The sequence below is a fragment of the Oryx dammah genome, unplaced genomic scaffold (assembly GCF_014754425.2).
Source record: "Oryx dammah isolate SB20612 unplaced genomic scaffold, SCBI_Odam_1.1 HiC_scaffold_28, whole genome shotgun sequence".
In the NCBI taxonomy this organism is placed as follows: Eukaryota; Metazoa; Chordata; class Mammalia; order Artiodactyla; family Bovidae; genus Oryx; species Oryx dammah.
The window spans coordinates 91,921,409-91,940,693 of NW_024070212.1; the positions used below are offsets into that span (position 1 = coordinate 91,921,409).

Here is a 19,285-nt window from a genome sequence, read left to right on the forward strand (position 1 = left end):
AACAACAGAGGATGAGATGGCTGGATGGCATCATGGACTCGATGGATGTGAGTTTGGGTGAACTCCGGGAGATGGTGATGGACAGGGAGTCCTGGCATGCTGCGATTCATGGGGCTGCAAACAGTTAGACACACTGAGCGACTGAACTGAACTGAACTCTCTATATGCTTCACAACTTAAGCAAGAAACAGAAGCTTTAAGCACTATTTGCAGTAGCCAAGACATGACACAGAAGCAACCTAAGCATCCACTAACTGATGAATGGATAAAGAAGATACATATACACACACACACACATACACACACACAGAGGGCTTCCCAGGTGGTGCTAGTTATAAAGGAGACATAAGAGGCATGGGTTCAATCCCTGGGTCAGGGAGATCCCTGGAGGAGGAAATGGCAACCCACTTCAGTATTCTTGCCTGGAAAATCCCATGGACAGAGGAGTCTGGCGGGCTATAGTCCATAGGGTCTCAAAGAATCATGCACACATGGGCATGTGTGTACACACACACATACACACACACAGAGGAATATTACTCAGCCATAAAAAAGAATGAAATAATGCCATTTGTAGCAACTTGGATAGAACTAGACATTATCACACTAAAGGAAGTAAGTGAGAAAGACAAATGTCACATATTTATATATGGAATCTAAAAAAAGTAATATAAATAAACTTATTTATAAACCAGAAATAGAGTCACAGACTTAGAAAACAAGCTTCCCCAAAGGGGAAAGGGGGAGGTGATAAATTAGGAGTTTTGGATTAACATATACACACTAGTTTATATCAAATAGACAAACAGCAAGTTCCTACTGTATAATCAGTATCTTGTAATAATCTATAATGGAAAAGAATATGAAAAAGAATATATAAACATATAATATGCATAAATGAATCACTTTGTTGTACACTTTGCTATATATAATACAACACTGTGAATCAATAATACTTCAACTGTTAAAAAAGAAAGCTTTAAAAGAGTTAAAGGAAAAGCACATAAAAATTGTTTAACATGTTTAAAAATGTTTATAGCAGCTTTACTCAAATAGCCCAAATATGGAAATAATCCAAATGCCTATTAATAGGAAAACAGATAAATTGTGGCGTAGCCATATGATGGAACATTAAGTAAGTAAGTAAGTGAAGTCGCTCAGTCATGTCCAACTCTTTGCGACCCCATGGACTGTAGCCCACCAGGCTTCTCCGTCCATGGGATTCTCCAGGCAAGAATACTGGAGTGGGTTACCATTTCCTTCTCCATTACTCAGCAATAAAAAAATATTTACTTTTGATGCACACACCATGGATAAATCTCATTAATTAGAGTTTAAGAAGCTAGACACAAAACATTATATACTATATTTTTCCATTTATATGAAATTCAAAACAGGCAAAACAAATCTGTGGTGATACAAGTCAGAATAATGTTTATTTTCCAGGGTCGGGGGGGAAGGGGGAAGGTATTGACAGAAAAAGGGCATGAAGGAAACTTCTATGGTGACAGAAATATGTGTATCTTTACCTGGGTGGTGTTTACATGTGTGTGTCCATATGTATATATAGAGACACACACACATATATATGTATGTTCATCGATGTTATCCCAAAGATTAATGCTCTTTAAGCACTTCATTATATATATATATATATATATAAAATACTTGAATAAAAATTTAAAAAAACACCCAGGTATCAATGTATTTTTGTCTATATTAACTATAATTTAGGACTATAAGTTTTTAGTGGGTTTTTGCTAAAAATTTTGCAGTGTTCTCGGTACACCACTCTATAATGAAATTTGGAAAATTTTACTGGCTAAACATTATGGATCTAAAGGGCTAAGACAGGAAATAAAGTAACCTCATTCAACTTGTTATTTAATGATGCATAAATCCACCTTTCAATATTATAAGAAATAGTCATCTGGCCTCTATTTAAATATCTATGAAAAGAAATTTGTTTCATTTACTGAGCACCTTTTAAATAAGTGCCAGGCACTCTACTAGGTCATAAAAATGAAAAAAATATATTCAACTCTGGCCTTAAAGAATTTGTTTCCCTTCATTTTATCAGACAACCATTAAAATAGAGTATTGAACAATGTGAGAGGACAGAAATAACTAATTTGTTTTAGTTTCTCTTACTGACCTGAACTTTGTTTCACTAAAACAGTCATTCACTAGAGCTAGCTCATTCATTCAAAAAATTTACGTTTTAAGAACCTATCTTCAATGTATGGCAAAACCAATACAGAATTGTAAAGAAAAAAAAAAAAAGAACCTATCACATAAGTTTCACAGAAAGAAAAACAGTATAATCTTTACTGTATAATCACTATAGTTATCACTGATTCAGGTAAGATTGTCTCAAAGGGCAATAAGATCATTGGCTGAAAGACTATAGGAGAACAGGACACCCAGAGTCTCAAAGTATCACCCTCATTTTACTTTTTAATTGCAAAGAGGAAAAGCTACTTTTGCAGTGGACATACACAAGAGACATCAATTTAACCAATTATAAACTGATACTTCTCGATGTGTTCCAGTAAAAATGACCATCACTTATGATAGTATCATTCTTGCTAAAAATATTTAAACTGAAACTATTTATGAGGGCAAAAACAAACACAAATTAAGGATTTTATGCCAAATATGGCCTAAATGCTTCAAAAATATTAATGATGTGAAAGAGAAAAAAAAAGTGGGAGAACTGTTCTCGAAAGAAATCAAAGAAACATAAGAACTAAATAGAATTGTGATCCTTGATGGAATCCTAATTTTAAAAACTATATTTTAATAAAAAATTATATATATAAAATATATATACATACATATGTATAAATGAAAGAATAAGAACATCACGGAACAACTGGAGAAATCTGAATATGAATAATATGCTTGATAATAGAATTATATGTAAAATTTGTTTCTCATGTAATTGTACTTAAGTAAAAAAAAAAAAATAAGACTTGTTCTCAGGAAACATAGGCTGAAGTATTAAAGTGATAAACTACAATTAATCCTCAAATGGTTCCTCAAAAAAAAAGTGTGTGTGTGTGTAGAGGTAAAGTAAATGTGGCAAAACGGCAACAACGGGTGAACATGGCTAAAGAGTATATAAGCATCCACGTACTATTCTTGCAGCTCTGCTGTGGGTTTGAAATTTTTCCACATAAACAACTGTAGGAAAGATAAATTTTCTTGACAAAGTCATTGTATAGATACAAAGAAGAATCAGTCATAGTTCTTGCTATTGTCCTCTGCAGCCATAGAAAAATCCCCCAAAACAGACTTAGAAATACTTGAAGACAGTGATATGGTTTACTGTACTTTCACCAAAAAGGAAATTTAGCTCTGTATGTCAATAAATTTAATCTTAATAACATGCAATTTCAACTACAACCAAATCCAAAAATCATGTAAATTTCTAGAAAAATATTACTGAACATTAAATAAATAGTAACCATAAAAACTTGAAAAGTAGCAACATTATCCAAATTCTGATCCTCTTACTTTACTTAAAAAAAAAAGACAAACACACATAGCTAGAATTAATCACCTTTTTGTAATCTTGACCACTGTATTAAATGGGCAAATAGTAATAAGATCAGGACCCACTGTATAAACAATCCTATGTGCATACTTTCTAATAGAGCCATCCTAGGTGCCTCTATTCTTCACGGACTCAAAAAAAAATGAAGATAATATTTGTCCCCTTCTGAAAATAAACCTCTAAACTGTGACCAGTATATCCTTAGAGACAAAGTGCATGTGACCACACAGTATGAGCTCGTTCCCTCAGATAAACTAAATTAATCTTTCACGCATTAAGTCAGTGGATTTTCAACTTATTTTTAAGCTTCAGAATCCCTTTTTAAAAATCTTACATGGAAACGCTACAGGTAGACCAGAAAAGAGCAGAGATACTCAGACTGAAGACAAAGGGACAGATTAATTCCTCAGCCATCTTCCTATTTCCTGGCCCTTCCTCACTACGGCAACTTCTTGGAGGCTATCACAGAACCTGGGGAATATGCTTTTAAAAAGCTTGTGTATCCCGGGACCAGGGTTTCCCTGGTGCCTTGACAGCAAAAGAATCCGCCTCCAACGCAAGAGATGCAGGAGATGTAGGTTCAATCCCTGGATCGAGAAGATCCCCTGGAAGAGGGCATGGCAACCACCTCCAGTATTCTTACCTGGAGAATTCCATGGACAGAGGACCCTGGCAGGCTACAGTCCACGAGGCTGCAGCGTCAGACACGGCTGAGTGACTGAACACACATGTATGTGTGTATCAAGGGACCAGGATTCCCCCCAGCACAACCTCTAGCTACAGTGGTAGGCTGAGCTCACCCATGAACAACCTTTATAAGAAGCTTTCTCCTGAAAAAACTTCCAAATATAGAGCAACAAGAACAACTGATTTTGCCACGTTTATTTTACCCCTAAATGCGCACACAAGCAGGCACACACACGCACACACACATGTACGAAACTGTATCAAAAGTCTACAGGGTTCAACAGAAAGGTCACTCAATCCGGAAAAAGGCAAGACAGAGGCAGCACAATGCTGAGAAAAGAAAGTACTCACTTTTAGTTGTTGTTTTATTTTCTTACCTCTGCTGGTAGAGGACTGGTAGCTGCTGGCTTGACTGGGTCGTGTGCCACAGCCAGGGTTCCTGCAGAGGAAGTTCCATTCATGGTTAATTTGGCTGCATCAGCAACTTCTCCATTAGGCAAGATCCCATCAGCAAACCAAACTCGCCTCTGCTCTCTGGGCTGAGCCACTTGAGGAGCCAGAAAAATAAAACAGGCATCACTGTGACATTGGTAGGGTTTCTAACAGCAAGAAGAGAAGGTCACCAATTTCAGATGTACCAAGAAACCACTATTTAGCATTTTATAATTATAAACATAATTGTGACTGCATAAAAGTGGTTATCAGTTAATAAAATACACATTTAAATATATTCCTTTCTTCTATAATTAAATATATTCCTTACTTCTATAATCCCTTAATTCTATAATCTTTAAACATAGTTTTAAAGATTTAAAACACTTTGCTTTATTAAACACGCCTATGATTGTCACATACTCTGCCCTGTTAACACAAACAGATAAACTAAGGAAAATGTTTGAAGTGCATAGGAAATAAACATCAGGGAAAAAATCTCTAGAAATAGACGTCCACATCTCCAGAAAGTATGAAGTTTCTGTAGGAATAAAGTATCTATCTGGAAAAGTGATACAGCATTTTGAAAGGGCAAAAGATGCCCTGAAGAATGTTGAAGAATCATTAACTAATAAAAGAAGAGCTGGCACAGATATGAAAGAACTGGGAAGCAAACTGACCAGATCTTTGGCTGAAGTATAGCTGAGAAAGAAAAAGACTGATCTGGCAGTGCGAAAGTACTCTGCATTTTAGTAAAAGGATGGGGAAAAGCTGGAAAACTTAGTCCAGGAAAACAATCTCTTCAAATCCAGTTTTGAAAATCAATTCAAACAGTGAAAACAAAGAAAGACTAGGGAAGAACAACAAAAACAACAAAAGATGTAAAGAGGATAAAGATTTTAAGAAAGAAAACCTGAGCTCATTAAAACACGAGAATGACTAAGGGATGATCTGAAAAGAGGAGGAAATGGGGAAAAGTATGATAATGTCAACAGAAGTTTTTGATCTTCAAAAGGGGAGGGGGGCTTTTTAGCACGGGGAAGGGAATATTGCTAGACAAAAAAGTTATAAAATTAATGAAAGAAGACAGAGTTTAATTATTAAGGGAGACTTACTGACAAGAGCATTTTAAAGGAATAAATAATTGCTATTTTTGCTATTCATAATCCCCTAAACTTAACAAAGTGCTTTTCATCTAACAAAACTATTATCATAAAGATATAATAAACTAAAATAAGTTGAGTCTATAATTTTCCATCTATCATATGATATCATCAGAATTAAGGGTGATTTTATAAAGATCTGTGCACCTAACACAGTATTTTCACATTTTTATATGGATAGATTTTTTTTTAATGGCAATATATATTCCAAAAATCAATACTAGAATGGGCTGTTCAGAAAAAAGAATTCTCATTTCTATCACTTCTTAAAGTCCTACAAAGAACACTAAGGTAGGCACGAGGCTAGGATTTTTCAGGCTGACTTCAAATTCTTCAACTCTTTTCAAGTAAAAACAAAGTAAATTACTCCATTCTTAAGTGGGAGAGGGTATTGGCATATTTTTAGAGGTGCCTCCAAAATATCAGGCAACACAATATTATTCCTTATTTGCCCAGAAATAGTCTCAAGACATTTCTCACCTGTGCTTCTGCTTTAATAACCACCCAAAGGGACTTATCTGCAGTGTTAAAGACTTGTGATGTAAAATCACATCAGCACCTTTTCAGAGGAACTTGGTGAGGAAAAAGAGAGAGAATAGCACATGATCCCCTACCTTCTGCTCCAGGGTGCTTTAAAACTCCCACAGGTACCATCACAGTGGGAGGTGGAGAGCTCAGGGCTCCTGAGGCCTGAGCTTGCTGCAAGGGAGGGATAGTAGAACAGTATTCAGCAGGATTGTTAGGGTTAGGGCTCTGGCTTGAGGCACTCATCATGTTCTCCCAGGCTTGAGCTAAAGCAAATACAGACACAATCAATGTGAATGGATTGCAAAATATGGACATCAAGACCTCCACAATATTGGATAAATAATGTAGTTCCTCCTCATTAACACTCATAGCATGTCTCTCTTCCAGCTAATAAAGGTATTAAGGAGATAGGTGATTTTATTCAGTAAAGGAGACCATGTAGTTAAGTAAACTATTTGGAAGCAACAAATAAGAATTACATGATACTTCTGATACAGACTGATAGCAGATTAGTCTTGAGGTTAATGATAGGCTCCTGGCTCCTTTAAAGAGGACCACACATTACCTTAAGAGGGAGTAAAATAATTTTAAACTTATTAAAGATTTACAATTGGGATAGCATTTAGACATTTCTGGTGGCGGGGCAGGTTTAATATTTAATGCATTAAAAAAAAAACAACTCAGGGGCTAAAAGAGCAAAACTCTGTTGTATGATATCTTTTGTTTCATTTCTAGATTTTTAGGCTTTTCTCAGCTGAAGTAAAATCTCATTTGAAAAATTCTGAAGCCTAAAGCTCAGAAGAAAACATCTTAACATTTCTGTGAATTTTGCTTTTGTGCAATCATTACCCTGTGTAAAAGTATACAAGAACAACCATTTCATATCTCTGTGAAATCCCCTGTGTCTCAAAAGCACAGGACCCATTTGAACATGAAAATGTGCCAATATCATGTAAGTGCCATCAACAAGTATGAATGATCACAAATGTGTTAAGGTTCTGTATACGCCATAATTTTACTAACTAAATACTAACATATCAACTATTGTCTTCAAAGTAAATAGGATGAAAGATGCTACAGAAATGAAATATATAAATTTTATTATCTAGGTTCAGGTAATATCATATGCTCAGGAATAAAATCACCCAATTTTTGGAGCATTTAAAAAAAAAATCTCATTCTGCATCAAAGAATGATCCATAAGATTTTTGAATACTTGTTGCCTCCAAACTGCAGGACAAAGCTAGAAACAACAGCTATGTTCCTTTGAAAGCACTGGCAGGAAGAGGGAAGGAAGAGAAAAGGAGAAAGGGAAAAAGGGACAGGTAACACCGAAAAGCATCAAATTAAATATTCAGTAAAAGACCAGGCTAAGCCATGCGAGAGGAGAGAGGCTGGAAAAACCAGGAGAAGAAGAAGTTGGGATCCCCTGTTAAGGGCATCCTTGGCTTAGTAAAAAAAAGTAAGTATTCCATATGAATCCTCTGCCATTTCCTTCATCTTTAGCTATGCCAAGTTAAAAAAACAAGCTATCAAGTTGGAAGACCTCATCAAATAAAAGAGGTATTGTGTACTGTAATTAAGCAGCATGCTATTATCTGTGAATAAATATCTGAAAATGAAATGATCGCTGAGTGAAATAACTACCATCTGAAAAACGACCCTTAAGAGTAAAGAGAATGAATTCATATTTGATCAAAATTATAAGAATTCAGAAATGGGAGGAAACTGGGTGGATCATAGGAAACCAGAAAAGATCAGATTAAATAACATGCAATAGGTTAATAAGCCAGCAACAGGAAAACATCACTATGAGCAACGCAGACACAAAGAGCAGGAGGGACTTTGAGCAGATAAGTTTCAGCCTCCAGGAGACACACTATCCTGGCGTAAGCAGCACTGGTATCTAACTCCAACATTTCACGTCTATTAGTAACTGTTCTGGCAACTGTACAAAGATGCACTCAAAGAGAAAACACCAAATAGTCTGATCAATTTTATTTTATCTTTTTGCAAGAATACTCTGGGGTTGATTGGTTTGTTCGGTTTTAACTAAAATGCCCTTGTATTTATTTCCAGTCCTGCAAAAGGTGAACACAGGATAAGCTATATTTACCTTTTCCTGGCCATATTCTTTTACCATATAAGTAAATTCAAAATCATTGTCCTCATAACAAATCTAAGTGGTACTAAGGTGATAAATGATAGAAAAATGCAATTTTCTTTGATCCTAGATGCTAAAAATATTTATTTTTCACAAGATGAGTGGACCAAGGTGTTAATAAGAATATATTCAGTCATTAAGGTATTCCCTAGAAAGAGAATTCTTCCCTCGAAAGGAAAACCTCAAGCCAGTTTCAATATTTCATCAATTTAGTGGTCAATAGCCCCCTCCCCCTCCCACTCCAGTTACTTCACGGGAACATTAACAGCCATGTAGCACCAGATTTCCACAAAAATTTCCATTCTTCCTGCAAAACTTACCTGAATTTAGCAATTATTCATTAAACTAGGCACAGGAATTCTGAAATACTAAGATATTTTCAAAATTTTCTGTTAAAGTTATGACATTTGAGAAGGTGAGCAACTTGAAGAGCAAGGCAGGAAAAATCAGGAATTTTTTCATTGGCATTCTCTTGTTCTGTCTCAGTAACTGTGAATTCAACCTGTTTTAATACTTACCATTCATTAGCACTGAATGGCAGATTACACATACTCTAGCTTCCTTTCTATCCATGTATAACAGTTTACATTTCAGGCTACAGCAGGAAGCACAAAAAACCTGCAGGAAAAAGAACATACTAAATTTACTTAGGATCACAATATAAAAGAAATAAACCAATACTGATCAACACTGTCGACAGGAAACCATATTAATACAACACTAACAACTTCAAAGTGAAGTCACTCAGTCGTGTCCGACTCTTTGTGACCCCATGGACCCCTGTGGACTGTAGTCTTCAAGGTTTCTCCATCCATGGGATTTTCCAGGCAAGAGTCCTGGAGTGGGTTACCATTTCCTTCTCCAGAGGATCTTCCCAACCCAGGGATTGAACTCGGGTCTCTTGCATTGTAGGCAGACATTTTACTGTCTGAGCTACCAGGGAAGTCCTAAAAACTTCAAAGGAAAATGCAATTGAGGAAGCTGGGTGTGGAGACCTTATTCAAAAGCAAGAAAGAGATGAACATGTCTGTCAAAACTAAGGAAAGTTAAATTGCTGACTGAGAACAAAAATTTTTAGCCAAGACTATATAGCAAATATATACATGCCCAGTCTCTTTAGCCATGTCTGACCCAGGGAGAGAACCCACGTGTCCCATGTCTCCTGCACTGCAGGAGGATTCTCTACCGCTGAGACACTGGGGAAACAAATAGATAGCAGGGGAAAAAAATCTAAGCTGTCTTTAGGCAAAATTTCTGTTCAAAATATCATACAACATGGGTGTTTAGACCAGTAACATCTGCTATTTCTGTTTAGAGTCAATATTGTTGTTCAGTCACCAAGTGGTGTGTGACTCTTTGCGACCCCATGGACTGTAGCCCTCCCTTCTCCAGGGGATTTTCCCAACCCAGGGATCAAACCCAGGTCTCTTAGTGTCCTGCAATGGGAGACAGGTTCTTTACCACTAGTGCCACCTGGGAAGCCCTTAGCTTTCCTGCCAAGAAGCAACTGTCTTCTAATTTCATGGTTGCAGTCACCATCTGTAGTGATTTTAGAGCCCAAGAAGAGGAAATCTGTCATTACTTCCACCTTTTCCCCTTCTATTTGCCAAGAAGTAATTGGACCAGGTGCCATGATCTTAGATTTTTTAATATTGAGTTTTAAGCTGGCTTTTTCACTCTCCTCTTTCACCCTCATCAAGAGACTCTTTAGTTCCTCTTCTCTTTCAGCTTCAGCCATTAAAGTCATATTATCTGCATATCTGAGATTATTGATATTTTTCCAGGCAATCTTGATTCCAGCTTATAACTCATCCAACCCGGCACTTCACATAATGTGCTATGCAAACAAGTTAAATAAACAGGGTGACAGTAAACAGCTTTGTCATACTCCTTTCTTAATTTTGAACCAGTCAGTCTTCCACATAATGTTCTAACTGTTGCTTCTTGACTCACATACAGGTTTCTCAGGAGACAGGTAAGATGGTCTGGTATTTCCATCCCTTGAAGAGTTTTCCACAGCCTGTTATAACCCACAGCCGAAGGCTTTAGCATAGTCAATGAAACAGAGATAGATGCTTTTCTGGAATTCTTTTGCTTTCTCTACAATCCAGCAAACGTTGGCAATTTGATCTCTAATTCCTCTGTCTTTTCTAAGTCTAGCTTGAATATATGGTAGTTCTTGGTTCATGTACTACTGAAGCCTAACTTGAAGGATTTTGAGCATAACCTTACTAGCTTGGGAGATGAGTGCAATTGGCCAGTGTTCTGAACATTCTTTGGTATTGAAGATTGATCTTTTCCACTGCTGCATTTTCCAAATTTCCTGGCATAATGAGTGTAGCACTTTAATAGCATCATCTTTTAGGATTTTAAATAGCTCTGCTGGAATTCCAGCACTGCCACTAGCTTTATTGGCAGCAGTGCTTCCTAAGGCCCACTTGACTTCATACTCCAGAATGTCTAGCTCTGGGTGAGTGACCACACCATCGTGATTATCCAGGTCATTAAAATCTTTTTTTGGCATAGTTCTTCGTATATTCTTGCCATCTCATCTTAATCTCTTCTGCTTCTCTCATTTCAGCCCTTGATTGTGCCCATCTTTGGATGAAATGTTCCTTTGATATATCCAATTTTCTTAAAGAGATCTCTAGTCTTTCCTCTTCTGTTGTCTTCCTCTATTTCTTTGCATTGTTCATTGAAGAAGGCCTTCTTGTCTCTCCTTGCTGTAACTCTGCATTCAGTTGGTTATACATTTCCCTTTCTCCCTTGCTTTTCACATCTTTTCTTTCCTCAGCTATCTGTAAAGCCTCCTCAGACAACCACTCTGCCTTCTTGCATTTCTTTTTCTTTGGGATGGTTTTGGTCACCACCTCCTGTACAGTGTTATGAACCTCCATCTACAGTTCTTCAGGCACTCTGTCTACCAGATCTAATCCCTTGAATCTATTCGTCATCTCTACTATATTATCATCAGGGATTTGATTTAGGTCATACATGAATGCCCTAGTGGTTTTCCCTAATTTCTTCTATTTAAACCTGAATTTTGCTATAAGGAGCTGATGATTTGAGCCAAAAGTGAGCTCCAGGTCTTGTTTTTGCTGACTATATACAGCTTTTCCATCTTTAGCTACAAAGAATGTAATCAATCTGATTTCAGTACTGACCATTTGGTGATATCCATGTGTAGAGTCATCTCTTGTATTGTTGAAAAAGGGTGTTTACTATGACCAGTGCATTCTCTCTGTGTGACTCCATGGACTGTAGCCTGCCAGGCTCCTCTGTCCATGGGATTTTCCTGGCAAAAATACTGGAGTGGGTTGCCATACCCTCCTCCAGAGGATCTTCCTGACCCAGGGATCAAACCTACATGTCCGTCTCCTACACTGCAGGCAGATTCTTTACTGCTGAGCCACCAGGGAAGCAAATATATAGGAGGAAAAAAAAAATCTAAGCTGTTCTTAGGCAAAATTCCTATCCACAAACACATAACATGGGTGTTTAGATTAGTAACATCTGCTATTTCTGTTTGAAGAGGCAATATAGCAGGTGAAATAAACAAAAGACTGGGAATTCTGGGCTTTCACTTCTGTTTTTTTACTACCCTTATGTGTGGAATAATAATCATACCAGCTGCTTTCATTGGTTTGCTATGCAAGCCAGGAAAGATCAAAATACAGAGTTTAACCATAAAAGTAAGCACAACCCCAGCTAGAGGGAATCAAACTAGGCCACCAAAAATTGGCCATGCCAATTTCCAGCACCTTATCTCCACTTTCCAGGGTTGGTTCCCGACAATCTTACTTCTTTTCCCTTCCATACCAGGCAACAAGAATCTCCTTAGCTCCCTGTTAAGATTTATTTTCTTGAGAACTAATTAATCCCTATCAGAGAGAACTTCATACAGGTAGAAAGGTGTTCCCAGCAGTGCAAATTTTACTAGTCCAGTTTTTATGGCCAATAAGTATCCTGTATCTTACATAACTGAAACAAGAGATGAGGTCCTATTAAAGACAAAGTAAGAGCAATCACCTCTTATTCTACTAGGTATAATTAATCTACCTAGTTACCATGATTACCAATTTACATTTTCAGAGGCTTCCCATTATCAAAACAACTCTGTGGTATAGGGAGAACTGGGGCTATATTACCTTATTTTCTATCAGAGGAAACTAAATTTGGATCGTTAAATGACTTGCTCAGGTTCACAGGAAAATATATGAATACTAGGCACTTAACATATATGTATTATCTCATCTAAACGCATAAATTCTATGAAAGCATTCATTCATAATTAACAGAGTTAAATAAATGTGAAGTAAAACTACTCTGTCATAGAGCTAGTAAGCTACATAATAGGTTCGAAACACTGTATTGGAGGCAGTTACCAAAACCATCCCAAAGAGAAAGAAATGCAAGAACACAAAGTGGTTCTCCGAGGAGGCCTTACAAATAGCTGAGAAAAGAAGAGATGTGAAAGACAAAGAAGAAAGGGAAAGATATACCCAACTTAATGCAGAGTTCCAGAGAACAGCAAGGAGAGATAAGAAAGTCTTCTTAAGTGAGCAATGTAAAGAAATAGAGGAAAACAACAGAAGGGGAAAGACAAGAGATTTCTTCTAGAAACTTGGAGATACCAAGGGAGTAATTCATGTGAAGATGGGCACAATAAAGAACACAGATGGCAAGGACCTAACAGAAGCAGAAGAGACTAAGAAGACGTGGCACGAATGCACAGAAAAACTATACAAAAAAGGTCTTAATGACCCAGATAACCACAATAATGTGGTTACTATTCTATAGCCAGACATGGAGTGTGAAGTCAAGTAGGCCTTAGGAAGCATTACTACGATCAAAGCTAGTGGAGGTGCTGGAATTCCAGCAGAGCTATTTAAAATCCTAAAAGATAATGCTTTTAAGGTGCTGCACTCAATATGCCAGCAAAATTGGAAAACTCAGCAGTGGCCACAGGACTGGAAAAGGTCAGCTTTCATTCCAATCCAAAAGAAAGGCAATGCCAAAGAATGTTCAAAGTACCATACAATTGCACTCATTTCACATGCTAGCAAGGTAATGTTCAAAATCCTTTAAGCTCGGCTTCAACAGTACATGAACGAAGAACTTCCAGATCTACAAGCTGGATTTAGAAAAGGCAAAGGAATAAGAGTACAAATTGCCAACATCTTTTGGATCATAGACAAGCAAGAGAATTCCAGAAAAACATCTTCTGCTTCATTGACTAAGTAAGCTAAAGCCTCTGACTCTGTGGACCACAACCAACTGTAAAAAATTCTTAAACAGAATATCAGACCATTTTACCTGTCTCCTGAGAAACCTGCATGCGGATCAAGAAACAACAGTTAGAACTGGGCATGGAACAACAGACTGGTTTAAAATTGGGAAAGGAGTACGTCAAGGCTGTATGCTGTCAACCTCCTTATTTAACTCCTTTATGCAGAGTACATCATAGGAAAGGCCAGGCTGGATGAATCACTAGCCAGACAATCAAGACTGCCAGGAGAAATATCAACCTCAGATATGCAGATGATACCACTTTAATGGCAGAAAGCAAAGAGGAACTAAAGAACCTCTTGATGAGGGTGAATAGAGGTGAGTGAAAAAGCTGGCTTAAAATTCAAAGTTCAAAAAACTAAGATCATGGCATCCGGTCCCATCACTTTATGGCAAATAGATGAGGAAAAAGTAGAAACAGTGACAGATTTTCTTTTCTTGGGCTCCAAAACCACTGTGAATAGTGACTGCAGCTACAAATTAAAAGATGCTTGCTCTTTGGAAGAAAAGCTATGACAAACCTATGATTTTTCCAGTAGTCATGTAGAGATGTGAGTTGGACCATAAAGAAGACTGAGCACCGAAGAATCGATGCTTTTGAACTGTGGTGTCAGAGAAGACTCTTGAGAGTCCCTTGGACTGCAAGATCAAACCAGTCAATCCTAAAGGAAATTAATCCTGAATATCCATTGGAAGATGATGCTAAAGCTCTAATACTTTAGCCAGCTGATGCAAAGAGCTGACTCACTGGAAAAGACCCTGATGCTGGGAAAGACTGAGGGCAGGTGGAGAAGGGGGTGACAGAGGATGAGATGGTTGGATGGCATCACTGATTCAACGGACGTGAGTTTGAGCAAGCCCCCAGAGATACTGAAGGACAGGGAAACCTGACATGCTGCAATCCATGGGGTGGCAAAGTCAGACACAACTTAATGACTGAAAAACAACAGCTCATTACAATGCTCTTAACACCACAATTCAACACAATTGCAGTTTGAGAAATTAACTACCTCTAGCAGCAGCAGCAGCAGCAGCTGCTTCCCAAGAAGCATAACCAAGTGGCTATGTTTTAAGACCAGAGGACAAAAAAATCGTGAGAAATTGATCCTGAGATTGTAAGCCAACAGATTATTTTAAAGTTCTTTTAATTCAGGGTCTTAAAAGGTTATGCCGTATTCACTACCAAAATCCTCAGCGGTAAACAAAACTGAGTGTAAGTCAAGTTATTCAAAAGTAATTTGCAACTTAATGTATAATTTTATTTAAAATAACAAATTGCCATCTAGCAAAATACAAATCAGGGTTTCTTCACCCTTCTTTTTTATTAAGTATAAAAGTGTATAAAAGTACAACATATTAATAGGGTTTTTTTTTGAGGGAAAGTGTTTTATTTTTGTATTGATACTACTGTCACTCAACTCTGCAGGGGAAAACAGAGAAAAAAGGAGCCAACAATGGACAAAAATTATTACCTTTAAATGCTCAAAGGTCCAGGTGATGTCTATGCAATAAACCTATTAGGTTTGTTTAATTTTTACCCTCTCCATCACATTTATGGGAAAAAAGCATGAATTATACAGCCAAAAAAAAGCCTTGGTTGGTTTCTAGTTCCACTTAGTTTCTTCAACTGTAAAGTAGGGATAATATCACTGTTTACACAGGTTTACTAGAAAGATTAAATTAGATAATAAACAAAATAACTGAGCACGTACTAAATAAATGTTAGCTCTCTTCTGATTCCCTCCTAGCTGGCTGCTCAGGAACTGTGTGGTCACAGTCCAGGTGTTGCTAGAGAAGTGGCCCTAGTACTACGGACTTCAATTCCACCATTCTCTTATTCTGTTTTTTCCTAAAACCATTGCAAATTGCTTTGGAGTGTAGACTCTGCAAGTCAGAGAGTTTGAGTTAGAATCCTAACTCAAACAGTTATTTGCTGTGTGATTTTGAACAAGTTACTTAATCATTTTAAACCTATTGCAAAATATGGATTATAACACTAGCTATCTCCTAAACAGTTAACATATACTAAATAAGATAATATAATCAGCATTTAGAAGTGTCTGGCACGTGGTAAACATTCAATAAATATTAAATGAGAACATTATCTCATTCTCCTCACCATCACTACCACCACCATCATCAATCTGCCTCCAACTGCAAAGCATCTACAACTTTGTAATTGTTTTGTTACTTATTATATTTCATATACTAAAGCTTTGTCATCTACAGAAATATGAGCAGTATGTTTTCATACAGTGACCACTCTTATACTGTTTTTGCCTCTCTTTAATTAAAAACAGAACAGTAAGCAATAAATAATGCTCACTGAATGAATCAATGAGTAAACAAATAAATGGAAATAGATGAACAGATGGCAACATAGATGGGCCCTTTAGGACTTTCCTTGCTTTTCCAATAGAAAGTGCTTTTATTGCAAAGACAATGTAACAAGTTAAAAATGTCTCCAAAGACAAATACTGACCCTATCCCAAGAATGGATTGGACTAGTACAATTTGGGGGAAAGTTTAATACAAAGTCTTACAGCGCTATGAAAATTTCAATTTTCTACTCGGATTTACTTTCCCGCTCCAAAATAACTAACAATTTTCTGAAACCTTCATCATCTATCCCTATTTCACCTTCTATCAATATTTATATTTTTGATATGAAATATGAGCCAAGGATTTAGAAATTTCTTAATGCTTTCACCACTAAATACAAAAATTCACCTAAATACAAAAAAAATTCCCTACCTTCTCTTTCTTACCCTTGTTGAAAACCTAACACTCAATAAATACACAAATGTCATCTCTTTGGCCTCCTCAAAATTTTTTCTCTTCCTTTGATTAATCCCCTTTTTCTTCTAAAACAACTTGTCTAGAAGATCATTCATGATGTTATATAAATACAGTAGTATCTTCCATCCTTAAAAAAATTCACCCATAATCACCACCTTCATTTAACAATTGCTCCCATTTTTTCTGTTCTCCCTTAACAGTAAAATCTGAAAAGGATCTCTCAGTCCCTTCACTTCTTATTCCATTTTCAACCAATTCCCCGTTTTTGACCTATCCTGTTTCTGTATTCATAGAATCGAAAAAAGCATTCTCTATCAAGACAGCTTTTATAAGTGACCCTACTGTAGTCAAGTATAATGGTCCTTTCCCTGTCCACATCTTATTGACCTTGATCAGCATTTTACACAGGTGATAGTCCCCATCCTTTGACAAAGTACATTCTCCTTTTGACTTCCAAGACAACACATTTTCTTTGTTTTCTACCTGTCTCTCTGGCCACTCTTTCTCAGTCACTTGTACTGAGTCTTTCTTCTCCACTTGACCTCAGTGGCTCAGGCCTGGGCTCTTTCTCTTCCCTCCGTCCACTCTTCCCTAGGTGAGCTCACGCATCCCCATGGCTTCTCACTGAATTCCCTACATAACCTGCAGAGCCCAATGATCTGATCCCTGAGTCCCTCTCTAAGTTCTTTTTATGTGGTTTATTTTACTTGTTGTACTTTAACCACACTGTATTCCTTTCAGTTTCTTGAAGAGGTGCTTTCCTACCTCAGAGACTGTGTCTATGATGTTCACTCTTCCTAAAGCATTCTGCTCCCTGTTCTGATGACTGACTCCTCAAATTTCATGTATCACCTAAAATGCCACTTCTCAGAGGACTACCCAGACCTTCCTTCCCCTGTCCCTCTTATACAGTATCCCTCCTTGTTAATTTCCTAAATAGGCCTCATCACAATTTGCAATTCTGTTTGTTTGCTTTTGGTTATTCCCACTAATCTTTACATGAGAATACGGATCACAATGTCATTAGGATAAACCAGCACCCAGCACAGTGACAGACACTCAGTGTTTATTGAATAAAGTAATTGTCTTGGATTCATTTATTCATTAACAAACATTCACTGAGCGCTTTCTAAGTAGCAGGTACTGCACCAAATGCTGGGGACACAAACAGAATCATAATCACAAGGTCCTTACAGACCAATGAGGGAGAAGGTCAAAGATAATACTGTATGATAAGTGCTATGACATGGGTGACGCTGATTTTCAGCCCTCAGTCTTTTCAATAGAAAACATTTCCTGGCTTCATTAGAACTCAAGATGAAACCAGCATGCTTGATCCTGTTTTACCACGCCAGAATGGTTAGACTCATGTCAGTGAAAAGATAGGACAGGCAGGTTTTCAGGCAGAGTATGAGGGAAACTAACTTACTATGCAATATTCTATTTAAAGCATCTATTTCTTACTCTTATATCTATTATCTGTTCCCCATTAACAGATAAGCAAATAGAAAATGGGATTGCCCTGATGGCTCAGTGGTAAAGGATCTGCCTGCCAATGAAGGGACACAGGTTCGATCCTTGATCCAGGAAGATCCCATGTGCTGCAGAGCAACTAAACCCGTGTGCCACAACTACTAAGTCTGTGCTCTAGTGCCCAGGAGCTCTAACTACTGAGCCCACATGCCACAACTACTAAAGTCCACATGCCTAGAGCCCGTGCTCTGCAATAAGAGAAGCCACCGCAAGGAGAAGCCCATGCATTGCAACTAAAGAGTAGCCCCCACTCACTACAACTAGGAAGAAGCTCTCATAGCAACAAAGACTTAGCAGAGCGAAAAATAAATAAATAAAATTATTTAAAAAAAGAAAACAAACAACCCAATTAAAAGATAGGCAAAAGATTTAAACAGACACTTTACCAAAGAAGATACACAGATGGGAAATAGGTGTAAGAAAAGATGTTCGGTATCATGTCATTAGAGTTGCAAATTAAAACAAAAATGAGATACTACACCTATTAAAACGTCTAAAATTTGGGATTTCCCTGCCTGGCTGGCAGTTAGGACTCCAAGCTCTCATCGCCAAGGGCCCAGATTCAATCCCTGGTTGGGGAACTAACATCCCACAAGCCACACACCATGACCAAATAAATTAATTAATTAAAATGTCTAAAAATCCCAAACTGACAAGACCAAATGCTGGTGATGATGTGGAGCAACAAGAATTTTCATTCACTGCTGATGGGAATGCAAAAGTGGTACAGCCACTTTGGAAGACGATTTGGCAGTTTTTTATGAAGAGAAGCACTTCTCTGGTGGCTCAGACAGTAAGGAATCTGCCTGCAATGTTGGAGATCTGGGTTTGATTCCTGGGTCAGAAAGATCCCCTGGAAAAGGGAATGCTTACCCATTCCAGTATTCTTGCCTGAAGAATTCCATGGACAGAGAAGCCTGGTGGGCTACAGTCCATGAGGTCACAAAGAGTCGAACACGACTGAACTACTAACACTTATGAAGAGAAACATAGGCTTACCATACCCTCCAGTAATCATGCTCCTATACATTTATACAAATGAAAAACTTACATCTAGTCAAAACCTGCACACAAATATTTATAACATCTTTACTTATAATTGCCAAAAACTAGATCAACCAAGATGTCTTT

At 37.4% G+C, this 19,285-nt stretch overlaps 1 protein-coding gene across 3 annotated transcripts in view; it reads right to left on the reverse strand.

Annotated features, from left to right (window-relative positions):
• ZFYVE9 (zinc finger FYVE-type containing 9) overlaps positions 1 to 19,285 on the reverse strand; it is a 182,539-nt gene that overhangs the window by 57,682 nt on the left and 105,572 nt on the right. The window contains exons 5-7 of one of the 3 annotated variants that reach the window (XM_040231135.1): positions 9,052 to 9,151; positions 6,456 to 6,632; positions 4,624 to 4,685 (exon numbers count right to left, since the gene is read on the reverse strand). In XM_040231135.1, coding sequence (XP_040087069.1) covers positions 4,624 to 4,685; positions 6,456 to 6,632; positions 9,052 to 9,151 — 339 coding nt within the window. Of the gene's footprint in view, positions 1 to 4,623; positions 4,794 to 6,455; positions 6,633 to 9,051; positions 9,152 to 19,285 lie in introns of all 3 variants that reach the window. The other 2 variants (XM_040231134.1, XM_040231136.1) reach the window with 2 other exon arrangements.